Source organism: Pinus tabuliformis, chromosome Q, assembly GCF_031772625.1.
Source record: "Pinus tabuliformis cultivar Carrire ecotype Pingquan chromosome Q, CPIR1, whole genome shotgun sequence".
Lineage (NCBI taxonomy): Eukaryota > Viridiplantae > Streptophyta > Pinopsida > Pinales > Pinaceae > Pinus > Pinus tabuliformis.
Genome location: NC_142296.1, coordinates 940,051,157 through 940,072,444, shown reverse-complemented (window position 1 = coordinate 940,072,444; position 21,288 = coordinate 940,051,157). Strand labels below are relative to the sequence as shown.

General features: G+C 39.5%; 1 protein-coding gene across 2 annotated transcripts in view; it reads right to left on the bottom strand.

The window, feature by feature from the left end:
* Window positions 1-831: 831 nt before the first annotated feature.
* LOC149222548 (EH domain-containing protein 1-like) overlaps window positions 832-21,288 on the bottom strand; it is a 193,830-nt gene continuing 173,373 nt past the window's right edge. For both annotated transcript variants that reach the window (XM_089385507.1, XM_089385508.1), the window contains exon 14: window positions 832-1,534. In XM_089385507.1, the coding sequence (XP_089241633.1) occupies window positions 1,349-1,534 (186 nt within the window). In that variant the 3' untranslated portion in view covers window positions 832-1,348. The remainder of the gene's footprint in view (window positions 1,535-21,288) is intronic.

Genomic DNA, 21,288 nt, shown 5'->3' with positions numbered 1-21,288 from the left:
GTCTCTTGGCCCAAATAATATTATAAAGTTCAAAGCAAAACTCTAAATATTTCAAGAATAACCATTAAGGGAGGATGTTGGAGTTTATTATGGTAATCTAGACTGCAGACTTGGGCATAACAATAAAGTCACTTTATGACTTAGTTTGCTTTATGATAGTGTTGTATTAATGACTTAACGTACTTTTAACTCATGTTAGGATTTCCGTATTTCAGGGTTTATGCATCAGGGGTTGAAGTCATGCCTTTACTATAAAGAGACAATCACTCTCATTATTGGACATCCAAGAAGTATTTCTCTCTTTCAAGCTCTCTCATATTCTTGGTTTTTGTGTGTGATTAGTTTGCAAAATATCATTTTCTCCCCAAAATATCAGTCCCCCTTTCTAATAACAACACACCACATTTTGTCGGGATGCTCCCTCCTACATTTCCACATATCCCTATCAAAAGGGTACAACAGTGAATGCTCACAACGGCATTCACATTTTCCAAGAGTGCGAGGAGCACTCTCCCTACCCTTGGAAACTCAGCACCACGCAACGCTAATCTTATCTCCAACAATCAAGCTCACATATCGGCGAACTGTTACTGGTTGCATAATCATATTCCAGTTACTATAGTGTTTTATTGTATGTTTTATACCAATCGTATGCTACGTGGCCATGTATGTGTGAGTACCGCCTACATAATGTTCATTCATATTTCAATATGTTTTGCATCAATATCCCTACGTCTCCAGATTATTTGCAATTAAGAAACATACCCTCCCTCCAATTGCATTACAATATAACAACTACAACTGCATAGTTAACCATCAAAATTGAACGCATTGTGAAGTCATAAAACATTAAGCATCAGCGCTAGAACTTAGCGAGTCATTGCATACAAATATATACCAATCATAAAATCATAGAACTGCTTGCTTAAATCTACCCGAAACAACAGCAATGTGATTTGCAAGGAAGTTCACAGCTTGCTTTCACTCTACCTACATTCAGAACTTTCCCACACTACTGCAGTACAGACAGACAGACACTAATGAAGACTTAATCTTGAACAGGGTAGTGTGGATGCTAAACAGAAGGTGGAAGTGCACTTGAAGAAAAATGTTAATCACTAGACAAATTTGGAATACTTCTTAATTGGTGACTAGCTCCAGAAGTAAACATAATATTAGATAGGCAGAGCTGCATGTATGCCAGAGTTTTGCAAGAGTGAAAAAATTGCAACAATTACATCGGTCACAATATGCACCACACTGATATGACATCCATGTGACATGTATCTCTGCAAATAAATCCAGGCAGAGAATAATAAAATGTCAAGATTAAAAATTTACAAACAATTCAGTCGTATGGGTTGCGGAACTTGCGCAGTAAGTCAGGGATGTCATATCCTAGCATGTCATCTACTGTCGGAATCATTTTTAGTTTAATCTTCTCAAATTTATCGAAGTTATAACCACTCAATACTTCCTTGAAATGTTCAACATTTGGAAAGTCACCAGCAGGTAAATGGTACTCCCTTTGAACCTGCAAATTGCAAATCCAAAACCGAGAGAAGCATTTTTCTCTATCATCATCTCAGAAAATGCCAGAAAACCAAAGAAAAAAAAATTATTACAGATATTCAACATCTTCATTAAAACAATGTTCCACCAAGACTCCAGTGTTGAAGAATGTAACTAGGTTCGATCTTCATAATTGTATTCAAGTCATAATGTAATTTATTATCAAAAGAAAGAAAAAAGAATTTTATTATTAAAAGAAATTGACTTATTAAAGCATGGGTTTCATGCTTGGGTCAATTGTTTTTAGGTCAAAGCCTCCATTGAAGGCTTCTAGGGTTTATGTCAAGTGTCCTTGTCCATGTCCTAATGTAAAGAACCCTTCTTGGGATTTATCTGTCAAAGAAATATATTTTATTGTAAAATAGGTCAATCAGGCCTCCTATACCAAGTCGGCCTCGAAACTAGACATGTTGGCCTAAACTGCGCAGCAGAATCACTATATAAAGACAGCAACTCGACCTCATTTGTCACTCGCTCACAAAAAGTTCGATCTGCAACTTCTGGGGCCAGAAAAAAGTGTGATTTTCAAGGAAAAAGAAGAAAAAGGATAGCGAAGGAGAAGGAGGTCGAAATTTTGTAGCTGGGAAGTCGAATTTGTGGATTGTTGTTGGGCTGAAGATGCTGGATAAGAAGAGACTACTATATCATCTTGGAAGGCTGACTTGGTGGAGGAGGAAGATTTGTTGGGATGCTGGATAAGAAGAGACTACTATATCATCTTGGAAGGCTGACTTGGTGGAGGAGGAAGATTTGTTGGTCTAGGGTCTTGGTCTATCTCAATTTGAATTACTAAAGGAAGAGTTCTTGACTGGGTTTTCCCCTATATGGGGGTTTTAACCCTGGCTGAGTGCCTATATCTGGTGTCCTTGATCTTTGTGTTTTGGTTTTAGTAATTACTTGATGAACTAAGATAAAAAGGAACATAAGAAAGATAATAAGAATTCAAAGATATCATAGATAATTATCAACATAAGAAAATTTGTCTTTCTGATTTTCTAACATCCCGGATGGGGTGACGCGAGTGCGTGGAGACGCACAAGCGGTACATGTGAGAGTACCCTCAAATTTTAGGGAAATTTAGGGGGGGATAAGGGACATCGGAGTATATATATATATATATTTGAATTCTTATTAAATAATAAAAGTATAAATACATTGATCCATAAATAATCAAATTAAATAATGAAATACATTGATCCATATTCATCATTCTAGAATCTACATTGATTTAAAAATTAAATTCATCATTCATTATTCTAGATTCAAAATTGATTCAAAATTTAAATTCATCATTCTAGAATCTAATTAGTACTACGCAAAATAGACTATAGTAGATATTGAAGGGAGACTAGAATGGTAAATTGATATAATTAAAACTCAAAAATAGTAAAGAATGATGAGTCAAAGAATCAGTCTAAGGTCATCGCTATCTAGAGTCGAGACTTGAAGGATAAAACTGAAAATTAAAATGGACAATAAGCATTGAAGGAGCACTCGGGGGAGGAGAGGCAACAGTTCACTGGTAAGTCAAATAGTGTTGTGTGGTAAGCCAAGTAGAGGTAAGTTTGGTAAGTCGAATGAGTGAGTTAGGGATTGCAAATTAGTTTAGGCTTTGATATTTGTTATGTATTTTTCTTTTTAGTTTTAATTTTTTTTTATTTTAATTTTTTTTTTTTTCAAGGGCTATTAGACAAAATTGAGGAGGACATTGTCAATTGAAGTTAGAGATGGAAGGGTTTTGCTAAATTTAGAAGTGCGCTAAATTCGGCATTGGAACCCACAAGTGAAGCTAAGGCGTAGTTATACCTTCACTTAATTTTGACTTAGGAAAATTTTGATTTTCCTATAGTCAAAAAGTAAATCGATCTCAGCAATTTGACTTGAATTAATGATGTGAGTTAGTGGGCCAGTTTGACTTGAATTAATGACTTGAGTTAAAGGGCCAATTTGACTTGAGTTGAAGGGCAAGGGCTAGTTCGATTTTATAAAAGGGAAGGGCATAAACTTGGCTATCATCAATATGCGCTAGAATGACTTGAGTTAAAGGGCCAATTTGACTTGAGTTAAAGGGCCAGTTCGACTTGAGTTGAAGGGCCGGTTCGATTTTATAAAAAGGGAAGGGCATAAACTTGGTTATCATCAATATGCGCTAGAGACTTGTGCATTTTAGCTCACCAAGAAGAGATTCTAGTTCAGTGTACTAGGGCGGAGAGACAGGGGCCGAATAGTTCAGTAGCATGCTCACTTTCAAGGCCAACTCAACGTGCGAAGAGAGCCAAATAGCTTGTACGAGTCCATACAACTGCGTATGCAAAGGCTGAGTTAATTAGAGAGGCATAGAATAGTCCTCATAGGGATAGCGAATTGAACGGGAATTTTTCCCAATATTTGTAATCAATTTTCTACGATTTTTGTTGTGCAGAGTATTAATAAAACACACAAGTTGGCAGGTTTTCCTCAGTTGGGATTTCCTGGGTAAATTCTAGAGTATTTTTATTGTGTGCTTGTGTCTTTTTAAATTTATTTTCCGCTACTACTATTTATTAGAATACTTAGCATATTTAGTAAAAGAGTTTAGAGTTCAGTTTTTCGTTTTTCTCGTCTCGGAATTTTTATTAAATTAGCAGTTGGGTATTAGAAAGCTAACATGGTATTAGAGCGGGTCTCTGATTGAAGACTAGAAAGCGTGTTATTTTCCTCAAGAGCAAGTGAAAAACAGAGGAAAGGGAACATAGTTCACTTCAGGGTTGCGCTAGGTTTTTTGGCTACAATCCGCACTAGAGTTTTCTCCTAGCAGGCTCTACACAAGGATTTCTGAGCAGATAGAACAATCGAGATGGCATATTTGGGGCTAAGATTTGAGAACCACCTTGATGGGGCCTCTAATTTATGTTCTTGGAAGGAGAGAATTGGTATAGTTTTGGAGGAGCAGGAAGTTTGGGAATTTGTGGAGAATCCATCAGCCACCCCAGCAAATCCTTAGCAGTTGGCCCAGCATAACAAGAAGGACGCAAAGGCCAGAAGAATAATCCTTGAAGGAGACAAGGATCACATCATACCTCACCTTTCCGAGAAGAAGATAGCTCAGGCAGTTGGAGAATCCTCTCTACCTTAGAGATGCCATCTATGTCCTAGGGTTGAAGAAAAACCTTCTTTCAGTCTTAACCTTGGAAAACAAAGGTTATGAGGTTATCTTTAGCAGAGGAAAAGATTTCCTCAAGCCCTTAAATTTTGGAGCCATGAAGCAGATTGGAGTTAGGGTGAAGAACCTCTACAAGTTACAGTTTAAGACAAAAGCGACCTTGAGCAATAGAGAGATCAATGTGCATAGATGTAATCTTGGGGAGCTTTGGCATAGGCGTATGGGTCACTTACAACATGGAGCGCTGAAGATTTGATGGAGATTGACACAAGATTGTTACAGTACAGTGTATATTAGCATGATGTTTGCAAGGGTTGCACACTTTGCAACTATGCCAAGACATCTTTTTCCAGCAGAGACAGCAGGGCCAAGAGCATCTTGGAGCTGGTATGTGGACCATTTTCCTCTCCATCCTTGATGGAATACAGATATTATGTCACCTTCATTGATGACCACTCGAGAAAGACTTGGATCTTCTTCATGAAGAAGAAAGATCCAGTCTTCTCGAAGTTTGTGGAATTCAAAGCTTCGGTGGAGAACAAAACTGGCAAGAGGATCAAGGCGCTAAGCTTAGAGAATGGTGGGGAGTACATCTCCAACGCCTTCAGGGACTTCTGTGCCAAGGAGGGCATCAAGAGAGAGCTCACTGCACTTCATAACCCTCAACAAAATGGGGTGGTTGAGCGTAAGAACTAGAGCATTATTGGAGCAGCCAAGGCTATGTTGCATGACCAAGGGCTACCTATGTTTCTTTGGGCAAAGGCATGCAACATTACAATCTTTTTGCGAAACAGGGGTCCACACAGGGTGCAAGGCAAAGTCACACTATAGGAGGTTTTCACAGGCAAGAAGCCTAATGTGTCTCACTTCTGAATATTTGGCAGCCTTTTTTACTGCCAAGTGTCTTCTGATAACCAGAAGAAGCTGGAGCCCATAGAAGAAAGGGCATTTTCGTGGGCTACAGTGAGACATCTAAGGCATAGAGGGTGTATATTCTAGTACTCAGGAAGACAACGATCAAAAGTAATGTGGAATTCCAGGAAGAAAGGGCCAAACGCGATGTGAAGTTCGAGGAAGAAAGGGCTCTCAGGAATTCATTAGAGCATGGGTAGGGTGCAGCACAGGAGGAGAAGCAAACTCCCAAGCAGGAGGCTTAGCCAGCTCCTCGGACTTCATCACAGCTAGTTGTTGGGCAGGCCAACTAGCACGTAGTTGAGGAGAAAGCACGGAATGGGAGGAGCGAGAAGAGTTAGAGGGGCCCACTCAGCCAGTGACTCCCATTGCAGGGAGAGGATGAACAAGGTGGGTAGATCAACTGATTGCAGAGGCTCACGAGAGATTTAGAGCCCCCAACTCCACATTTAGATAGAGTAAACAACCATAGAGATATACACAGTACATGGCACTTATGACTGAGGTGATAGACTCATAACCTTTTTGTTATGAGGCAACTTCTCAGTAGGCATGGCAAGATGCCATGGTGGAGGATTCCTCTATCATGCAGAATGATGTTTGGAAGACTGTGCCAAGACCATTTGGCAAGTCAGTGGTTGGTTCACATTGGGTGTACAAGATTAAGCATGCAGTTGATGGGAGTGTGGAGAAGTGTAAGGCTAGATTCATGGCCAAAGGGTTCTCTCAGGTCGAACGGATAGACTAGGATGAGACGTTCGCACCAGTGGCTCAATATTCGACCATTAGGACTATTCTAATGATTGCAGTGCAAATGAGTTGGAAGATCCACCAAATGGACGTGAAGATCGCCTTCCTTAACAGAGTTGTTGAGGAAGAGATATATGTTGAGCAGTCTAAAGGGTTTGAGACTTTCAGCAAAGACATGCATGTGTGCAGGCTAAAGAGAGCTCTTTATGGGCTCAAGTAGGCACGGAGGGCATGGTATGCCTAGATAGACAACTACCTTCTCATATTGGGCTTCACCAAGAGTGAAGACCCTAACCTATACTATATTATGGTTGAGGGCCAACCTCTCATTTGTGTTATATGTTGACAATTTGATATTAATAGGGGACGAGGAGCTCATCCGTGACTGCAAGAGAAATCTTCCATAAGAGTTTGAGATGAAGGAGATAGGGTTGATGCAATATTTCCTTGGGTTTGAGGTATGGCAGGGTGATGGGGAGATATTCTTGGACAGGGCAAGTACACACAGAAGATTCTCAAGAGATTGCACACGCAGGATTGTAAGCCCATGACCATGCCTCCAGTCACAAACTAGAGGAAGGTGGATGCTACCAGAGGTAAGCGAGTAGATGTTACTCTCTATAGGTATCTCATAGGGTTGTTGATATATCTAGTGAGCACATGGCTAGACATTTGCTTCGCAGTTAACCAGTTGAGCCAGTTTAGGGTTGAGCCAACCAGAGTGCATTGGGTTGTTGCTAAGCACGTTTTGAGGTATCTCAGGGGCACATTAGATTATGGGTTGTTGTATAGGCAGGTTGATGAAGTCAGTCTTCGGGATTCACAGATGCAAATTGGGCAAGGGTTTCAGCAGATAAGAAGAGCACTTCAGGTTGTTCTTTCAGTGTTGGGTCAACAGTTGTTTCCTAGTTCAACAAGAAGCAGAGATCAATGGCACTGAGCTCAACTGAGGCCAAGTACATGGCTTCCAGCTTGGCAACTTGTGAGGCTATTTGGTTGAGGAAGTTATTTGTCGGGTTGTTTAGCTAAAGGTTAGATCCCAGAGTCATAAACTATGATAATCAGAGTTGCATCAAGCTCTCTGAAAATCCACTATTTCATGAATGCTCCAAGCACATCGAGATCAGGTGCCACCATATCAAATATTGTGTTCAGAGGGGTAAAGTCAGAGTTCAATACGTACCTACAAAGGAGCAGACAACAGATATCTTGACCAAGGCATTAGCAAGAGGCAGATTTGCCTACTTCAGAGATAAATTGGGTTTAGTACAGAACACCTTACTCTCTAAGAGGTAGTGTTAATTGAAGTTAGAGATGGAAGGGTTCTGCTAAATTTAGAAATGCACTGAATTTGGCAGTGGAATCCACAAGTGAAGTTAAGGAGCAATTATACCTTAACTTAATCTTGACTTAGGAGAATTATAGTTTTCCTATAGTAAAAAATTAAATCGATCTCAGCAATTTGACTTGAGTTAATGATGTGAGTTAGTGGGCTAGTTCGATTTTATAAAAAGGGAAGGGCGCAGACTTCGCTATCAACATTACGCACTAGAGACATGTGTTTTAGCTTAGCAAAAAGAGATTCTAGTTCAACGTACTAGGGCAAACAGACAAAGGCCAAATAGCCTCAACAATTTCTTCAGCAACGTGCTCACTTTCAAGGTTGAGTCATCCTACACAGGAGGGCTAAATAGCCTATACGATTTCATACCACTGCATATGCAGAGGCCGAGTTAGTTAGAGAGGTGCAGAACAGTGTGTTGAGGGAAAGTGAATTGAATAAGTGTTGAAAAGTGTAACTAGCTTCGGTCTTCATAATGACATGCAAATATGATTTTATGCAATGAGATGTAAATAAGAAAAAAAAAATATTTTATTGACTTGCTTCATGGGTTTCATGAGCAAGGGATTTTGTTTTTGAGTCAAGACTCCCTTTGAGAGTATTTAGGATTTATTTGTCATCTAGTCATAAAGTGTTAGACTCTAGAGTCATTATCATGTAATGAAGTCATGTTACACTTTGTAAAAGGTCAAACTTGTCTATGAAAAATATCCTCCAAGATCTTGCCATATATACTCTTCAAGTCGGCCTACAACGATGGAGGAACTCTCTAGAAGAAGTCGGCCTACCTCCAACAATCATGTCGGCCTAATGGACATGTAGGGAGGTGTATATATAGACACACTCGTCCTCCATTATGAGCAAGCAACTCGACTTAACTTTGACAAGCAGAAGTGTGAAGGAGAAGTGAAACAGAAGTGCAAAGAAAGGGTGAAACAAGAAGTGCGAAGAAAGGAATCTTCTAGGTCAGCAAAGGAGAGACTCTTCTAGATCAGCGAAGGAGAAATTCTTCTGGGTCCGCAAAGTAGGGTTTCTTCTGGGATAATGAAGGAAGATCTCTTCTGGGGCAACAAAGAAAGATTCTTCCAGGTGACCGAAGTAGAGATCTACAGACTGGGTTTCTCTAGAGGGGACCAGTGAAAGCCTAGAGACCGATATTCTCTAGAGGAAGTCGAGAAGGAGCGGTGTGAAGGATAGAGACCGAGTTTCTCTAGAAGGAACCAAGGGGAGCAGTTCGAGATCAAGAAGAAAGGCGAGGAAGGGAAGAGGCAGAGCATCAAGGTTAGCGACAAGGTTCTTGGGAGGATACTAGAGTCAAGGGTCTATGTCATGGTCTTGGTACTTATCAACTGAATATCTACAAGAAGAATTTTGATCGGGTTTTCCTCTCAAGAGCTGAGAGGTTTTGGCCCTGGCTAAGAGTGTCACTTGTCTCTTATTGTGCATATTGATAATTGTCTGGATGAGAAGAACACATTAATAAGCTAACAAGGAAAAGATGATAAGTCAAAGAAGTAAAAGTATATCACAAACAATTATCAAGAAAAGAGATCTTTTAACTCTGAATGCCCTAGATTTGTCAACAAGGAGAAATTTTCCCAATATTTGTAATCAATTTTCTAAGATTTTTGCTAAGCATAATATTAATAAAACACAAAGGTTGGCGGATTTTCCTCAATTGGGGTTTCCTGGGTAAATTCTAGTGTATTGTTATTGTGTGCTTGTGTCTTCGTTAATTTATTTTCCACCACTATTATTTGTTAGAATACTCAGCCTATTTAGTAAAAGAGTTTGGAGTTCAGTTTTCCGTTTTCCTCATCTCAGAATTTTTATTAAATTAGCAATTGGGTATTAGAAAGCTAACAGACATGTCCCCCCTCAAAAGGGGTGATTCTAGGCTTGGTGCTCTTGATTGAATGCTAGTTCCATACACTCATACTTGATAGAATCCAATGGAAACATTGCAATCGCCCCAATCCTGAAACCTTGAAAAGTATTAAGTTTGTTGAATTTTGAATGGGATATGAAATTCTATTTTCTCCATATGAAGTCCAATGAGGTTGGAACCACTCTCAAACATCCCAAGTCATTTCATGGTAATGCTAAAAATTTAAGTAAAAGTTCTCCTTTATCTTTCATTTTCATCCTTTTACTTTAAGAATTTAACATTACCATTAATTACATAGCACTACTAGGGCCTTGGGGTTGAATATTAAACTTCCTCACTCATAAATTATTTTTTTCAAGCAAAATTAAGGGGGGACGCCCAGTTATTTCTGAGAGGGGATGCCCACAAGCATCCTTTTTGGGAATCGCATCTCCCATGTTGGGGAAATGCCCCCCTGCATCTTGCCAAAAGGGAGACACGGGGAAATGTTTCCCTAGACATCCCCATATTCTTGGTGCATGGGGTGCGAGGGGTGCATGCACCCAACCCTAGGGGACGCGTCTCCATGGAACACTGTAATAAAATAAGGTTGTCTCCTTCCAAGATGTGAGTTGTAAAAGAAACTTTCAAGACTTCTCTCACATTATTGGTTCTACAAATGATTTTCACCTAGCAAGTCTTAAAACCTCAAGATGTAATGGCAAAAATAGTTCTTATGTACCAATTGTCGAAATGTCTATACCTACTTCATTGGAAAACCAAGTCATTATACGTTTCAATCATATTTATTCTCGAGGATTATTACAATAATGGGAAACACACGATAGAACTTTAAAAATGTCACAATAATAAGACATAGTAAGTAAATACCCATACAATAATTATCAAAGAAGCATCACTGTAATCCTAAAAAATTGAAATACAGGGTGGATGAAAGATTTTAACCAGACATTTTAAGAAGAATACATATAAAGTTTCCATAGTATTTAACACATTTAAAATTGGCCCATTGTATAACAGAGGACAGCTAAATATCAATACTTTATACTATAAATAAAGAAATCTTTTACCTAGAGTAATCTATATACCAAAATACAAGGATTTTCATAGAATTTGTAATTTTAGTTATAGTCAAAGTTTCAAAAACAATGCAAGCAGAAAATGTTAATTTGGCAGCTCAGGGACAAATTCCCTCCTTTGAACAGCCTTCCTCATTAAGAAAGACCCCTCCTAGCCGTTGGAAGAATTTAATTTGGTTAAGGAAGAATGTATTTTTAAGGTGAAAACCTACATGTGCACAAAAGTTTAGATCGACTTTAAAGAGAAATTGGGCACCCCTTGGAAGCATATAAATACAAGACAAGTCAACCTCATTTGGACATCATCATCAAGCATCTTCTTCTCTTTCTTCTTTGGATTGGTTCGTACAGGTCTAAAATTGGTTTGTACAGGGCCGAAATTGTAGGGTCTGAGCTCACACGTCTGAGGAGAAGAAATTAATCTAGAGTTGTAGGGTTGGATCGAGAAAAATTCGGCTACAATCGCTCAGTTGATAGGGTGCTCCCTGCGGCTGGAGGGCTATAGCCGCAGTGTCGTCACTAGGTCTCGCGGTTGTGACCTAAGATATTGTTGACCGTTGATTGCAGACTTGGATTAGTTTTGGAGACACTAATTTTGTTCAGAATTGTCTATTGGGTTCATCTCTTGGATATTGCTTGGTTGGTTTTGTTGGATAGTCAAAGGGTTGACTTCGACTCTTGAATGATGAATTGGAACATTGTACTCTCTCTATTGAACATTTTATGACAATCTAATAAGAAGAAGGATTTGAAAGGGTTTTCCCCATTGTGGGTTTTTCCCTGGTCTTTGACCAATCCTGGTGACTCTTGTTATTGCTCTTGATTGTCTTCTACTATACATTGCATTTACTATTCTATCTACAATTTTTATTTATTACTAGAAGATTGGTTTGACTGCTAATTGAAGTTAAGAATTGGGATAGTGATTGTATCAGCATAGAACAGTGGAAACTTATCATGGTACCAGAGCAAAGGTGAAGACAAGCCCAAGTAGACAAGAGACAAGAGCAATCATCATTAAAAGAAGTTGAAAGAGCCTATTTGATTTGGTCAAGATATCTACCTCGTACTTTAAGGATTCTGAGAAGTTGGTTTACTCATCAAACTTTGTTGCTTGGAAAATCAGGTTGGAAGTGATATTGGATGAAAATGATGTCTTGGAATATGAGAAAGGAAAAATTCTTGCACCCCCAGAAAATGCTACTGCTACTGCCAAATCTAGGTACAAGAAAGGTGAGTTCAAAGACAAGAAAATTCTCATTGATGGTTTGCAAGATCATTTACTTGTTTATGTTGGTAGCTTGAAAAAGTCTACGAATATTTACGACAAGTTGGTCAAGATGTATGAGGTCAATAACTTGAATCACATACTCTTTTTGAAAAATCAACTCAAAGAAATGAAGATGAACAAGGGGGAATCTGTGCAATTCTATATCATGAGAGTATCCCACCTAAGGGATCAATTTCAATCTATTGGTGAACAAATATCTAACAAAGAGTTGGTGGTGGTGACTCTTCAAGGTCTTCCTCCTATTTGGGAAACCTTCATTATTACTCTAAGCAACACTAATGTCCTTCTGACATTTGATGAGCTCATTGGTAAATGCACTTAAGAGGAGGCCAAGATGATTGCCAAAGGAAGAATTCAAAAGCATGAAGGAGAGCCCTCTACATTTGTTGTTGAAGACAAGAATAGGAAAGGAAGAGGGAAAATATCTGGTTCAAGAAGGCCTCCCCTTGAATCAAAGGACTCCAAGGGAAGAGGGCTATGTTGCAGGGAACGTGGGGCAGGAGGGCGTTTCCGTACGGAAACGAGTACGAAATGCTGAAACGCGTTTGGTACGGCCGTGAATGCATTTCAGGTCGTGCTGCCACGTTTCACAAAACTGAAACGTGGCCAATACAACTGGAAACGCGTTTCACGGCCGTACGACTCACGTTTCAACATTTACTTGTGTTTATTTTATTTTTTATTTTTAATTTGTTTTCTAATTTATTCTTAGGTTATCCTAGTGACTTCTAGTTGCTTCTAGATGCCTGTCTACAGTTATAAAAGTGAACTTTGTCTCATTCTTTCATCACACTATTCAGCAAGTCGTTTCTATTGGAGACTGACAATTTTAGCAAAGGAGAAGAGAGGAAGAGAGCAGTTGTTTCAGCTAAGGTGTTTTGAGCAGCAAGCAAAGTAGATTTCAGCAGCAAGAGCAAGAGATTTCAGCAGCAAGAGAAAGAGATTTCAGCAGCAGATTTGGAGTGTAGAGTTTCCGGCTACAACATTCTTGGCTTTTGGGCTCAACGACAACCATATTTCTCTTCTCTTTTCTGGCATTTTGGGGTAGCTTCAGCTACAAAAAATTAATTTGGGTAAGCAACATTCATTTTGTTAGTTTTTTCCTACTATTTCTTCAATTTTTCTAGGGTTTATGCTGCCAAAAATATTAAAAACGTTTTTTATTTACAGATTTGTTTTTTTAATTTATTTTTGCAGCAATGGCTTCCAGCCAAAGTGCAGCTGCAAGTTCAAGCCCTAGGGCCAACCCAAGGGCTGAATATTATCCTCTTTGTGGGTATGTGACGAAGATTCAAAGATGTGCAGGTGGTGGTTCATGGGAATGGCGATGCAATCTTTGCAATAATTCGTACAAGGGCTCCTACCCAAGAGTGAAGGCACATCTTTTGCATGGAGGAGGACAGGGGATTGCAGGTTGCACAAAAACAGCAGATCCATTGGCAAAGAGGGCATATCAAAGAGAGCAAGATGAGGCGGATGGTACTAAGAGAAGGCATGATGACCTTACTCAAGCTCCATCTAACATTGAGCCAAGGATTGTAGCGGAAGTAAGAAAGAGGAGAGTCGGTCCCACTCAACAACATGAACAACCAGCACCCAAAAATACCAGAGGGGCATCCCCTTCAGTTCAGGATAGCAGAATTGCTAAATTGGTGAATGTGCAAGCAAGAGAAGAAACTGATTCCAGAGTGGCTAGGTGCATTTATGCATGTGGTATCCCATTCAATGTTGTTCGCTCTCCTTATTGGCAAGATATGCTAAGGGAAGTTAACAAAGCTCCTCAAGGGTACAAGGGGCCCAACTATGAGAAAGTCAGAACCCAGCTTCTTAAAAATGAGAAGGAGCTTGTGGAGGATATTTTAGCTCCAATTCGTTCTTCCTGGAGTAGCTCTAGGGTTACCATAGTCTCAGATGGATGGACAGATATAAGGCGCAGACCATTGATAAATATCATTGCCACTTCCCCCAAAGGAGCAATGTTTATCAAGGCATAAGACTGCTCAGGAGAGGTGAAAGATGCATAGTTCATTGTTGATGTTATTATAAAAGCTATTGAACAAATAGGGCCTAACAAGGTGGGGCAAGTTATCACAGATAATGCACCAGTTTGCAAAGCTACAGGTTTAATTATTGAGGGGAGGTATGACCACATCTTTTGGACACCATGCATTGTCCATAATCTGAATCTGATCTTAGAGGAGATCGACAACAAAGTTTCTTGGATAAAGGAACTCACAAGGGAAGCAAGGGAGATTGTCAAATTCATCACCAACCACCACCAATCTCAGGCCATATTTCGAGAGTACTCCAAATTGGAGTTGTTAAAAGTTGTTGAGAAAAGATATGCCTCAAACTTCCTGATGTTGTGCCGCCTTGTTGAGGTTAAGCATGCATTAGTTTCTATGGTGGTGAGTCAACTTTGGATTGAGTGGAGACAAGCAGATTCAGAGCGGGGATCTATGGTGCATAGATTGTGCCTTGACGAGGATTGGTGGAGCAAGGTAGATTTCTTGCTAAAGTTCACAACCCCTGCATTTGAGCTTCTCCAGACTGTTGACACTGACCAACCTTTCTTAGGAGAGGTATATGATGGCATGGATTCCATAGTTGAGAAAACTATGGAAATCATTTCTCAAGAGTCTCCACAACTTTTGTTTGTTGATGCTCATTTTGCTGGTTTGGTCAAGAAAATCATTGTTGATAGGTGGAACAATTTCAACACTCCGTTGCACACTTTAGCACATGCTTTGAACCCCAAATTTTATGATGAGGAGCTTATTGCTCAAAGCAATGGGAAGAGGAAGGCACCTCATAAGGATAGAGAGGTGGCTAATGGGGTGAAAAAAGCCCTTATGAGAATGCTTCCTTTTCATCTACACAGGGAGTTAACGGAGGAATTTGCCAGTTTTGCTGCAGGAATAGATGATTATGCAGATATATCAGCTTTGGAGGAGAGAAGCACCATGAATCCAGTTAGGTGGTGGATTTGTCATGGAGCAAATGGTGTACATTTGCAAAACCTTGCCATTCGTATTCTTTCACAAGTGGCAAGCTCTTCATCAGCATAAAGGAATTGGAGCACTTATGGTTTTATTTATTCTGTGAAGCGCAATAGGTTGGGCTCACAGAAGGCAGAGGATCTTGTTTATGTGCACTCCAACCTTCGCCTTGCATCTTGTAGGGGTCCAGAATACAACAGTGGTCCTTCTAAAGAATGGGATGTGGATGTAGAAAATCCTGATTTGGATCTCTCTCTTGCTGCCCTGAATATTGAGGCCGAGTCTGGAAGTGGAATTGGTGCATCATCTTCTTCAGCACCACCATCCACTGTTGAGCATTGTACTGCTTCTATTTTTTATGAGGATTGTTATGATGAGGATTAGTCTTTTGTCTCTATAGTTCTTGCAGCCTTATAGTCTTTATTGTACTTGCAGCCTCATATATTAATATAAATAAAGGCTGATTTTGAGATTTGGATATATAATAAAGGTTGCTTTTGGATATTCTGATATTTTTATTTTCATTATGTGATCATTCATGAGTAAATGTGATGTAAATTTAATCTTAATGTTTAAATGTAATAAATTATAATGTATCATTTATGCTTTATGATTGCACATATATATATTTAAATATTTTTATATATATATATATATATATATATATATATATATTCGCGTTTCCCCGTTTCCAAAATTTGGGGAGGTCGCGTTTCATATCACTTCCCGTTTCGGAAACTCGTACCCGTTTCCCCGTTTCGTGCAACCTAGGAACAGGGATAATATCTGGTTCAAGAAGGCCTCCCCTTGAATCAAAGGGCTCCAAGGGAAGAGGAAGTAGAATTTAATGCTTTAACTACCACAAGCATGGCCATTATGCTCGAGAATGCCTGGAAAAGAGAAATGATTCAAGATCCAACTATAACAACAACAGGTACAATGATAAAAGAAGAAGAGATGATAGAAGAAGAATAAATACTCTGGATGATCAAGAAGAAGGCCACCGTCGTCAAAAGAGGTCAAGGAACTCCAGGTATGAAAATAATGTAGCTGCTAATCATTCTGAATATATTCTTATTTTTTCTTTTTCTAGTTCTTCCACTTCAGATTCATATGATAGTTGGTTTGTCGATAGTGGGGCTTCCAAACATTTCTCTAGATATCGGGAAGTCCTCTCAAACCTAGTTGAGAGGGAGACAAATTTGAAAATCATTCTTGGAGACAATATTACTCACCCTGTGAAGGCTTTTGGTTCCGTCAAATTTCATTTGGACTCCGATGAATTTGTTCTTCTTCATAATGTTATGTATGTTCCGGGACTAAAGAAGAACATGGTGAAGCGAACAAAGTTCCTTCTATAAATTAATTACTCCAAAAAACTTGGAATATCAAAATATCCATGAGGGTACAAATATTATATTAAATATATGAATAAGAATGAATGATAATGAATCATTTACAATGAGAATGAGAGGCTTGCTTATATATCAGGCAAGCGTCTCTTCATGGAGAGTCATGTCTCATTTAGACATGCCTCTTCAACCTAATTACTAGTTTAACTAATCATTATTTATGATTATTATCGTTTACATATTTTACATTATTTATATATATTTTATTCATAACACCTGGTATCCATATCTGCCTTGGAAGACAGGAATGAGAGTGGTTTTCATCAAAGAAAAAGTCCTCACATGGCCTATGGAATCCTGCATGAGAGATGCTTTTACCTTGGGATCTAGAATTGAAGGACTCTATAGAGTCAATGGAAGACCTCTGCTAGCAATGGTCCACAACATCAATCATCAAAGTGAGTTATGGCACCGTAGGTTGGCACATCTACATTATGAAGCCCTGCCAAAATTAAAGAAGTTGGTCTCCAGGATGCCTGATGTTCAAGCTAGTCATGATGGAGTATGTCTGGGACATGCCAGTAGAAAGAAGAAAAGGGGACCATTCCCCTCTAGCAAGAACAAGACTGATGGTATTCTTCAACTTATTCATTCTAACCTATGTGGACCAATGCTAGTGCACTTTATTGGTGGACATCTCTACTACATAATCTTTATTGATGACTTCTCCAGGAAGACATGAATATACTATTTGAAGCATAAGGATGAGGCTTTCGATATGTTCAAGGACTTCAAGGCGCTAATAGTGAATCAAATAGGGAAGAAGATCAAGGTCTTCAAGTCTGACAATGGCAGAGACTATATGTCAAATGAATTCGTTGGCTTTTGCAAATAGGTTGGAATCAAAGAAAGAAGAGGTCCATCGTGGACGCTACCCAAGCTATGCTACATGATCAAAAGTTGTCGAAGTTCCTCTGGGGAGAAGCTACAAATACAGCGGTCTATGTACAAAACAAGGTTCCTCATCAAGCTTTGGATAACAAGACTCCCGAAGAAGTATTCATAGGTGTGAAGCCCGACATTGGACATCTCAGGATATTTGGTTGCCCCATATATTTCCATGTGCCGAAGGACGAGGAACAAGCTAGAAGCCACTGGAAAGAAAGGTACATTTGTTGGATATTGTGGAAACTCTAAAGCATTTAGAATATGATATATATATATATATATATATATATCTAGTCAAAGGAAAATCGAGTTTAGCATGGATATAACTTTCGATGAGATGCTACCCTTGGAAAAGAAAGAGACCTTCCTCCGCCACCTCCTAAGAAGAAAAATGATAATATGTAGCTACTAGAAAGTCCCTCTATGCCCAAACCGGAGAAAGAGGTTGATGATGATCTCATGGAGCCTATGGACCCCTTGGATCCTCCTCCCAGTGAACCCTCTACCAGGAAAAGACCATTGTGGCTTTAAGATACATTGCAGGATGTTGAGAGACATATTCTTGCCAAAAGGTCCTTTAGAGAAAGCAAGAAGCCATGCCAGTACTAAGGTTACATTGTAGCTATGAGTTCCATCATACAGGTTGAACCTCCCACCTTTGAAGAAGCTATGAAAGAACAGGTTCGGAAGGATGACAAGACTAAAGAATATCAATTGATTATGAAGAATGATGTATGTGATGTTGTTCTAAGACCTATAGGAAAGTTTGTTGTAACTTCAAAATGGCTATACAAGATCAAGCATGGGGTTGATGGAAGCATTGAGAAGTACAAAGAAAGGTTCGCAACCCGAGGTTTCTCCCAAAAAGAAGGAGAAGAATATGACAATATATTTGCTCTCGTTGCCTATTACACTACCATTAGATCGAGTGTTGCCCTTGCTACTAGTTAATAACAGACTCTTCACCAAATGGATGTAAAGACGACATTTCTTCATGAGGAAGAAGTGAAGGACAAGAAGACTCACGTTTGCAGGTTGAAGAAAGCATTATATGGTTTGAAGCAAGCCCCTAGAACCTAGTATGCTCAGATTGACAATTACCTGTTGAAGCTTGGATTCACGAGAAGTATAGTTGATCCAAACCTCTACTTCAAAGTGGTCTAAGGTATGCCTTTGATTCTGGTTTTATATGTTGATTAGCTATTCTTAACAGGTAGTGAGCCCCTAGTCCTCAAATGTAAGAGGGAGCTGGCCTCCAAGTTCGAGATGAAGGATCTTGGTTTAATGCATTACTTCCTAGGACTAGAGGTGTGGTAAAGACCCGGTGAGATTTTCCTTTCCCAAGGAAAACATGTCGTGAAGTTGTTGGAAAGATTTGAAATGGTAGAATGCAAGTCCATGGCCACACCGATGGAGATGAACTTCAAGAAGCTATGCGGAGATGTTCTTGGACCTGATTTGGTGAATCCTTCTGAGTATCAACAATTGATTGGGGCAATGTTGTTCCTTGTTCCTTGTGAACACCCTTCTGGATATATGCTTTGCAGTGAACACTTTGAGTCAATTCATGAGTGAGCCCCTTCACATACACTGGGTTGCTTCCAAGCACGTACTGAGATTTTTGCATGGGACGATTAACCTTGGTTTGAGATATTTGCATGGGACGATTAACCTTGGTCTGAGATATTTGCATGGGACGACTTCACGGTTACACTAATGTTGACTGGGCTGGAAATGTTATTAACAGGAAGAGCACATCTGGATGATGCTTTAGTTTGGGTTCCGTCATGATATTTTGGATGAGTAAGAAACAAAAGTTCATAGCTTTAAGCATAGCCGAGGCAGAGTACATTGTTGCTAGCATGGCTAGCCACGACGCAGTTTGGTTGACAAAGCTCTTTGGAGAGCTATTTGAGCGGGTCCTTGATACAACCATGATATACTGCAACAAGAGTGGGATATGATTGGCAGAGAGTCTTGTATTTCATGATAAGTCCAAGCATATTGAGATCAGGTACCATTATATACGAGACATGGTGCAGAGAGGAGTAGTGAGGCTCCATCATACTTCAACTGATGAACAAATAGTGGATATACTCACCAAGGCTTTGCCGAAAGGGAAGTTCTTGGTCTTCAAAGAGCAGCTTGGACTGATGGATGTGACCCTCTTAGGTAAGGGTCCCGGCTAATTGAGAACACTAAGCATGCTCTTTGTCGAGAAAAACTAGAGTAAACAAAATGAGGGTTTCTTTTATAATGTTTTCTCATGGTATATTGACAATTTTTGTGATATAATGTTAGTTCATCATCATCATTATTATTTTTTGTTCATCATCAAGACAATGTCAATAAATAAGATCACAATGCAAACAAGAACACCAGAAATAGGCTCCACCCCAAGGCAAAACCCCCCCACAGGGGAAAACCCAAAAACTTCTCTTCTTATAGAAATTCAAGGAAGACTTCCAAGACCTTTAATCAAGACAAATCACCAAGTGATAGGCCACCCACCCAAACAACAATGCTTCTCTTTGTAACTTGGTCTAATGCTCTTCTCTAGATCGAAATCTAAACAGAAATAGCTTCCTTCTCATATGAGCGAGCTTGCCAAACAAAGAATAGATGCCCAAGCCAAACAAATAAACCTTCTTCCTTTCCTCACTATCCTTCTCCTCTTTCTCGTTCTGAATTTTCTTCAAACTTCTTGAAGAGTGGGAATTACTTGTGTGTCCCAAATGAGGTCAAATACCTCTCCTTTATATTGCCTTTTGGTGGGGTTCAAGTGCCTCTTGTGGGGCAGACTTGATGGGTTGGCCAACCCATCACTTGGTAGCTTCTAGATCACATTTTATACTTAAAAATATTTCTTGTACATTGATTCGAGAGCCTTCCAAGAGACTTTACATCATGACCTTGACTTTGACCTTGTCGAAACCCCAGAGCACACAACGCGTGCTAAATCTAAGACAAAATAATCAATGGCCAAGAAACCCATTCTTGAATAAATATTTTTTTGTTGCAAAAATACAATTTTATTTTCTTTTCTTTTGACAAGTACATTGATTACATCAAGTCATGGTACATAGACAATTATGGGGATCGAAGCTACTCACCATTTTCAAGACTTCCTCTCAACTAGCGAGGTATTCACAGTTGACAACAACAGGTACATGGCCAGTACAACCTTGAAAAGTTCTCATGAGAAGAGTCGGATTAGTAAGCCATCTTAAGCATCAACATCATCATAACTAGCATTGTCAAATGTCACATATGCAAGGCCTTGACTGACAAGCTCTATTTCTCTATAGATCAAGGCATAATGCTAGGAGGCTTTACGTGGGACACCACACTACCTCTCAAGGAACATACCCCGCCCCCCACCCCCCCGGGTGCTCATAAGGTATGTCCCTCTAGGACTATTCTTACCTTGGATTCCCAATCCTCAAAGAATATCGGTCCTCTTCGCCCACTCTTGTCCTCGATACCTTGGCATATCCTCAAAGAGTGTCAGTCATGAGACTACTACATCTCTTGGACTCTCAATCCTCAAGGAGTATCAGTCTCAGTCTCAGATGCTTACCCAATCCTCTAGATGCCATTCTCCCTTCATGGCCTTCATTAAGACTTGCAGTTGTTAGTCCTGGTCTAGTGCATGACACATGAAGTAGAGAACCATGTCCTCCACTCCCTCTTAACCAGGGAAGGGTGTCCAAAATCATCACTCTCTCAAACAGAGAGGATATACCTATTCCCTTCACATAGGGAATGCAACTAGAGCTCCCTCTCAACTGAGAGATACATCCATCAACAACTACTAGATCTCCAAGATCATTACAGTAGCTACTCATAGCTCATCATCAATAAATGTGAGGACTTCAATTTTCGAACATTGAGGAGCTCTTTGCATCAACAGATTTATTGTTGGGACAGGGTCTACCATCAATCTACATCATCATGACTCCCTCTGAACATCAGGAAAGTGATCTATCAAGACATGATTATTGAACCATCTA